The sequence below is a fragment of the Helobdella robusta genome (genome assembly GCF_000326865.2).
Source record: "Helobdella robusta unplaced genomic scaffold HELROscaffold_3, whole genome shotgun sequence".
NCBI lineage: Eukaryota > Metazoa > Annelida > Clitellata > Rhynchobdellida > Glossiphoniidae > Helobdella > Helobdella robusta.
This window is the reverse complement of record NW_008704501.1, coordinates 3,297,502-3,305,091: the sequence shown is the minus strand read 5'-3', so window position 1 is coordinate 3,305,091 and position 7,590 is coordinate 3,297,502. Positions and strand designations below refer to the sequence as shown.

Sequence of the window (7,590 nt, the reverse complement as noted above, 5' to 3'; positions counted from 1 at the left end):
ACATATATATATAGAGAGATATATATATATATATATATATATATATATATATATATATATATATATATATATATATATATATATATATATATATATATATATATATATATATATATATATATATATATATATATATATATATATATATATATATATATATATATATATATATATATATATATATATATATATATATATATATGCAGTTGTTTAGGAAAGTCACAGCATTTCCTGAATGTGTGTATGGGTTTTGTGGCCGAGTGGTTAGCGTGTCCATCTACTACTCCCACGACCCGAGTTCGAATCCTGCAGCTTCTGCGGGTTCATCCGAGTAGCTAACCCAGTCGTCCTTCCTTTCGGGATTGGTAAATGGGTAGACGACGCATGTTGGCCGGCGAGATGGCTTAGTGGTTCAAATGCTCGTTGAGTCAAACATCCCAATGAAAAGAAAAACCATTGATAACTAATACAAAGTGTTGAAAGTCAATGGTTGCCATTGTCTTAAAAATATATACATATATACATATATCTCAATCCCAAAAGCGTAATCACATACACACTATATCTATTATCGAAATATATTTTAATAAATATATCTATTATCGAAATATGTTTTAAGCAGACGGTTATAAATTTGCTCATGTTTAAATATTATCCATATTACAGGAACTTTCCATGCTCTAACATTCAAAACACATTTTGTTCAAAATGAAAATTTATGAGTTCACTTTAACAAGTGAGTAGCTTTTTAATACAAATTCATTGCTCAGAGCAACGACTTTGTTGTTTTTATTTAATCGGTTACAAAAATGGGTTCCATATTATTTTCTTAATATTTGAAACAAAACATGACACCTCAAGTATGTACAGTTCAATTGTACAAAATGAACGCTCACATTAGCACATAAAACATACGAAAACCTGCAGCTCTCTTTTTAACAAACATTAATTGAATTTAATTAAAAATCTGAAAATATCAATGTCTGTATGAATATTATCGTGAATTTAGAAAAATCACATCTGCTCTAAGGGAGTTTCTAAGATAAACTCTGCCCTGACATCTGCAATTTGTTATAATATATATAGATGTCACATTTTTAGTTTTTATTTAATACAAATATTCATTTGTTATTTAATAATTTAATACAAATATTTATTTGTTATTATTAAATTTATAAGACTAACTCAATTTTTTTTAAATTATCATGAAGAAGTTTGAAAACGTACGAAAAAATATTTGGACATTTATAGTTCTGTATTTAGTTTTTAGCTTCACGCATGAAATTTAAAACAGTTACACGGCTTCTATTTTAGCTACACTAGAAAAAAATTTCAACCTGCCAGGTTCGCTGTCCAGTATTGTCATAAACATTGAAAGTCTAGGCTGTATGTGCAGCGCCATTTTAGTATCCTATTTACTGACTCCAGGTCATCACGTTCTATTATTTGCGGTTTGCATGCTAGCAACTGCATGTTGTGGTTTCTTATATACGTTGCCGCATTTCGTTTTCAAAGACAATCTGAACAAAGATAAGATTGCGATGACGAAAGATTCAGGACAAACAAATCAACATTACGAGACAACAATGTGCAACGCATCGCTCGGCGTTGTCGAAAGTTCCGTAGATTTGTGTATGAATGATCAGGAAGAAGAGACGGACGTAGGTCCAAACTATGTGGCTCTTACGATGTTCATCGTGTCAGAATTTATGGTTGGTGCGGATGGAGCGTGTTTATGGACGGTTGGTATGTCTTTCTTGGACGACAACATGTCCATTCATGTCGTCTCCAAGTTAATAGGTTGCAAAAAATATTTTCAAAATGCATGAAATTCAAATTTTCAACGTATAACAGCAAACCTTCATACTTGCATAAGTGTGGCGTTCTCAGCCAGATTCCTCTCACCCGTCATTGCTTCTGCTCTCGCCAGTATTTTCCTAACTTTGCCGATAAACCTGACAAGTTAATATTTCAGATGTTGTTAGCTTATTGAAAATTAGTAAACATTTGTTTTTCAAAAGATCAGTTAAGATAAAATGCAATTTTTTTGTCAGAAACTTCCTTGACGCCCAACCATCCGAGATGGATACGAGCTTGGTGGCTTGGTTATCTAATTTGTTTCATCATAAACACCATTATAGCAATCCCTACATTTTCTTACCTAAAAGATTTGAAGTAGCCAACACAAATGAAATCAAGCTGGATTTCATGGACGATCGGACAAATATAAAAGAAAAATCAAAATTTAATGAAAATGTCGTCAACAATACGAAATTAAAAAGTTTACACCAATTGAATAATTTTCAAGTTTTACATTGTTGCTCTGTATAAAAAAATAAATATTTAACATTTTCATTTTAATAATAATAAAAGTAAATTTATTATTGTTTCCAGACTTTTGCCTAGCCTTCAGCAGGTTGATGAGCAATCCAATTTTTTTCCTGATGACGGTGGGAAGTTGTTTTGACACTTACTCCCTTCCTTTCTACAACTACCTGCCCAAATACGTTGAAGTTCATTTCCAGCTGACAGCTTCGATGGCGAGTATTATTGGAGGTCAGAAACTTTTTTCTCTTAAAGCACTAATGAATTAAAAAAATTTCGTCAATTTTTCAGTGATGATTCTTTCGGTCGCTGGTGGAATATTTTCATACGTTGGTGGAGTTATAAGTGGTAGGTTCAAACCATCTGTAGACAACGGAGTAGCCAAAAACATGACTTTTGTGTGTGTGGCGTCTCTAGCAAATTTAATAGTTTTGGTAGCTCTCATGTTTCTTCAATGTCCCAACAGCAACTCCCCTTTACGGATATTCAGAACTAACAGAAAGGTTAACAATTTGAACAACTTCCTAAGCGGAGTCCAATTTTATAGTTTTACAAATTTAGCTGTAAGCTATCTCAGTCCTCAAATTATCTCAATTATTTAATATATTCGGTTCCAACAACAATAGAAGTTAATGCAGTAAACAACAAACGTTTGATGAATATTTTTTCAAAAAAATTTTTTTATTAAAAGATAAAAGATAAAATATTTATTCATATAAACAAAAATTTGAATAAAACTAATTTCTCTGAACAACAAAAAAAACCTTTTTGCAGATATCTCGGCATACAATAATCCATGTACGTAAATTTGAGCATGCTGATTTCAAATATGCAAACCGATTTTTTCTATCACGTCCCATTTTTGAAATAATTTCGTTTTAAATTTTGTATTTTAATTTATTATTATAACACATAAGGGATTTTTTTTATTCACACTAAATTTTTATTTCCAGAAAATTTTTACCCAATTTTTAAATATAAACATGAACACGGCTTTAAATACTAAAATAATAATACTTATTTAAAAAAAGATTCAATTGAAAGTTTAATTTAGGTAAAAATTTGTTAAACATGTTCATGGTGAATATTTCTTGACTGTGGAATTTTTCTTGTATTGAGGAGTTGATAAATCACGTTGAAAGGTTCAACAATAGTCTGCCAACATCGCTGCATTCCATCGACCCTGATAGCGTGACTTCATCACTGAAATATCCTGGTGGAAGTGCTCGTCGTGTTCGTCACTGACCGCACCTAGATTTTCTGGAAAGAAGTCTAGATGGGAGTCGAGTAAATGTATTTTCAGAGACATATTTCAAGCAAGATCTTTGTAGGCACTAATGCATTTTTGTACAATATCCACGAAATGCTGCATTCTATCTCTGCTGTCCCATTCGCATAGGAAGCAGCAGTATTTTGTGTATCTTGTCTGCAATCCGTCGGAATAGCTGCTACTTTTAAGTCACAGCATATACTCAAATTGTATTCACGATAACGTATTTTTGGCAGAAGTAATGACATGTTTTCGTAAGTTTCTTTCATATGGGTAGAATAGTCTACTGGTATTGATGCATACCTATTTCTGTTGTGCAACAATACTGCCTTCAAACAAGTTTTTGACGTGTCGATGAACAGTCGCCATTCTTCAACAATATGTTTAATCCCAAGACTCGACATAAGACCATCCACATCTGTACAGTAGCAAATATTATCACTCATTTCAAAATATTGAACAAGAATTTTATGCCTGTGACGAAAATTCGCTGTTGCTGTATAAGGTGCAAGTAAGTTAAATTCATTCAAACGTGAACCAAGCAGCTCTGCTTGCGCTTTTTTTGTCAGTGCTAGATCTCTTACAAGATCACAAAGTTCAGCATAATTAATCAAATGATGTTCTTCTGTGGCAACATTGTAGTCAGAGTCATTTGCAGAGAACGAAATATCACTTTTTTCATGTCTATCTTCATCAACTGTAAATGATGCAGGCGTTTGTGGTATTGGGCAAGCTACAGGATCATTTATATATATTTATATATTAATATATTTATATAGAAAAATGTTATATAATTTATATATACATATATAGGGGTTACAGAAATACACTAATAACAATAAATAAAACTGTTAATAAATTGACCATGTATTGGTCCACAATCTTCTTCTTCACGCAAACTAAATATATAAATTTGACAATATCTCAGCAGTTTGACGTGATAGAGCAAAACGGTTTTCAAATTTGAAATCAGCGTAAAAAAGTGCTACAGAAACAGTCAATTTCATATAAGATATCTACAACTTGTTTTTTAGTGATTTGAGAAAGACCTTTAAAAGACTTGATAAACTTAAATTCATCAGCTGCGCGTTTTTATATGACAACCAAGCTAGTTATTCTTAACTGAATGGTTTATAAAAATTAACCGTGACACAAAGTGTGCTTGTCTGTAAATTTCGACACATTTTTTAATTAAAAATTTCAATTTTTGATTTTAAAAATTCTACTCAATATCTCTTTCATCTCAACTGTTTTTGTGCCATGTACTTTGCATCAATTATTAAACATCGTTCAAATTGTAATGCATCTTCATCTTTACTGCAAAGACAAACACAATTTTTTTAAACTTTTCCTTTTAATTGATGAAATATGAATTGAAGCAGTGATAATTTCTATAGCTCTTAGCAACAACATTATTTTTAAAAATTGAATGATAATACAATTGATTCTTTAGAGTTAACCGTATGTTCTTTAAACTTTTCTGCCATAAAAATCGTAAGTAGTTTTAAAAGTGGAAAATATTTTGGAACAATCAATTCACGTGAATTTGTCATGTAAACAATGCAAAAATATTAATAAAAACCCTTGTTGATGATTTTCCGTTAATAGATACTTATTTTTAACAGATAATTAAAATTTATTATTAACGGATAATTACAATTTATTTTTAACGGATAATTACAATTTTTTTTTAAACGCAGTGTTAATCTTACGCAAGCGTGCAATGAGAACTGTTCGTGTCCTCCAGGTAAGTTCGATCCAGTTTGTGGGGATGACAACGTGTGGTACTCTTCTCCGTGCCATGCTGGGTGCACCACCTACACAAAGGACAAATGATCGATGGTTCGGCATTGTTGTTTATCAAATCAAAACGTGATTATGAAATAAATTTAATTTTAAACACAAAGATATATTCCAATTGCTCATGCGTAAATAGCCCACGACAAACAGCTGAGCCTGGATATTGCGACATTTCCTGCTTTTATGTTCTCGTTCCATACACGATTGGATTGATTTTTTTCTCCATCACGGCCAACATATATCAAGTTTCTAGCACGAATGTCATCCTCAAGTAAATTATTCATTTCTTCATTCATCCATTCATTCATTCATTCATCTTTAACGTTGTTACTTTTAACTAAATTCAAAATATTCCATAGATGTGTTGGTGATGAAGACAAACTATTGGCATTAAGCGTTCAAATCATTATGATTTGCATAGCAGGTTAAAGTTAGGAATTTTACAAAATTTGAACACGTTTGAAACTGATAAATCAGTTTTTGTCAATTTCACATAAAAAGTGAAATAATTATTTATTCTGAGTGAAAAAGACAAAAATTTAACATGAGTAATGAATAAAAATTGTGCTTATTTTCAATTCCAGTGTTTCCTTACTCTCTGATATTCGGACAGATGATAGACTGGATTTGCATTTTATGGAAGACTTCCTCTTGCGGCGATGAAGTTGGCTCCTGCCTGGCGTACGATCATTCCAAGTTCGCCCTGGTCATGCATGCTGCCATGCATGACCAGGAAAAACATAAAAAAAAGTCATAAAAACTGTTTTTTTCTAGAAATGAAATGTAGGAATGATCTTAAATAGGAATAAATAATTTACAAAACTAAACGCAGATTGAAACAGAAAAAAAACATCTTCGTTGAATAAGTAAACGTTGCATGAATAACACGTGAATAACATTAAACCATGGCATTACTTAAAAAATGAAGCCACGAATTTTCAAATTTGTTGAATTTTTATGTAAACGAACGATTATTTTACCTTGATACCTGCAGATCTATATGTCGAAATGTAATTTTGTAAACAATGATAGCCCCCAAGCATAAATGCACACACACCATACTCACACAAACAACACAACAAAGTCACCAATACACACATATATTCATAAAAACCAACACGGATACACTTGTATTTACTTGCATAAATATATCCTCGAACATACATATACAAACATGGGTAGATACGTGGATGTATATATACATACATATGTAGATAGTATATACATAGATACATACATATGTAAAAGATACATACACGAATGCATGTATAATTGATAGTAAAATGCTACACACGTATGTAGAGATATACACAGATAATAAAATGGTTGCACGTATATATCAAAATATTGATTGCTTACCTTTTTAAGTTTTTAAACTGCGACTCATCATAATTGCACTCGTCAGCAACCTCGCGAGACCTGCTAGCGTTTAAAGGCGAGTTAATAATAATTAAGGTGCACCCAAATCGTCAGGTAAGTAGCAAGTTGAAGGAAGCTAACTCTTAGCTAACTCTTTTCTCAGCATTGCAGCAGTAAAAGTTTCATTTTAACTAATCATGTTGATTAATAGCTTTTATTTTTATTAACAATCGTTTCCTAAAAGTTTACTCAATATTGAAAAGTATTTGCTGCTTTTTGGTTTCTTATAACAAAATTTATTTTTTTTCAATATACTAATTTAGCGAGTTTATTTGCTGGAGTACTTGTAATTCATTCTAATATCTTTAGATTATTTTTATTTTTACTTTTGTAATTTTTAACTTGAAAGTTTAGGTAAGAGCATGGTTGAATTTTTAGAAAATTGATTGATTGATTGATTGATTGATTGATTGATTGATTGATTGATTGATTGATTGGCTGGTTGATTGAATGATTGACTGACTGACTGACTGATTGATTGACTGACTGATTGATTGATTAATTGATTGATTCGTTGATTGATTCATTGATTTATTCATTCATTCGTTCGTTTGTCTGTTCATTCGTTCATTCAATGAGTCATTCATTCATTCACTGAACATCTAAATAATTGAAAAATAATTCACTAAATTAAGAATATTCAAACTTAAACAAAATCCAAACTCACGCTCGATAAATATCTCGCCATTTAACATTTAAACCACCAGTCGATATTTTGAATCACTCTGAACGCACACCAACCACGGCAAACAGATGCACCAACGTGACATGTAAAC

At 31.3% G+C, this 7,590-nt stretch overlaps 4 protein-coding genes across 4 annotated transcripts in view; 3 read left to right on the top strand and 1 right to left on the bottom strand.

Annotated features, from left to right (window-relative positions):
• HELRODRAFT_161326 (hypothetical protein) overlaps nucleotides 1-335 on the top strand; it is a gene marked incomplete at both ends in the record, with an annotated part of 4,513 nt that extends 4,178 nt beyond the window's left edge. Inside the window, one exon of the mRNA XM_009021255.1 lies at nucleotides 207-335. Coding sequence (XP_009019503.1) covers nucleotides 207-335 — 129 coding nt within the window. The remainder of the gene's footprint in view (nucleotides 1-206) is intronic.
• Nucleotides 336-708: 373 nt separating this feature from the next.
• HELRODRAFT_161325 (hypothetical protein) lies at nucleotides 709-2,927 on the top strand (the record flags this gene model as incomplete). The annotated part of the gene is made up of 6 exons (XM_009021254.1): nucleotides 709-736; nucleotides 1,345-1,746; nucleotides 1,855-1,962; nucleotides 2,027-2,281; nucleotides 2,395-2,556; nucleotides 2,617-2,927. The coding sequence occupies 6 exons, from the start codon at nucleotides 709-711 to the stop codon at nucleotides 2,925-2,927; spliced, it is 1,266 nt and encodes a 421-aa protein (XP_009019502.1).
• A 697-nt stretch (nucleotides 2,928-3,624) lies between these two features.
• On the bottom strand, nucleotides 3,625-4,602 carry HELRODRAFT_161324 (hypothetical protein; the record flags this gene model as incomplete). The annotated part of the gene is made up of 2 exons (XM_009021253.1): nucleotides 3,625-4,328; nucleotides 4,533-4,602. The coding sequence occupies 2 exons, from the start codon at nucleotides 4,600-4,602 to the stop codon at nucleotides 3,625-3,627; spliced, it is 774 nt and encodes a 257-aa protein (XP_009019501.1).
• A 716-nt stretch (nucleotides 4,603-5,318) lies between these two features.
• HELRODRAFT_161323 (hypothetical protein) lies at nucleotides 5,319-6,152 on the top strand (the record flags this gene model as incomplete). Its single annotated transcript, XM_009021252.1, has 4 exons — nucleotides 5,319-5,342; nucleotides 5,503-5,666; nucleotides 5,755-5,819; nucleotides 5,980-6,152. 4 exons carry the CDS (start codon nucleotides 5,319-5,321, stop codon nucleotides 6,150-6,152), a joined length of 426 nt encoding a protein of 141 aa, XP_009019500.1.
• Between the last annotated feature and the right edge of the window lie 1,438 nt (nucleotides 6,153-7,590).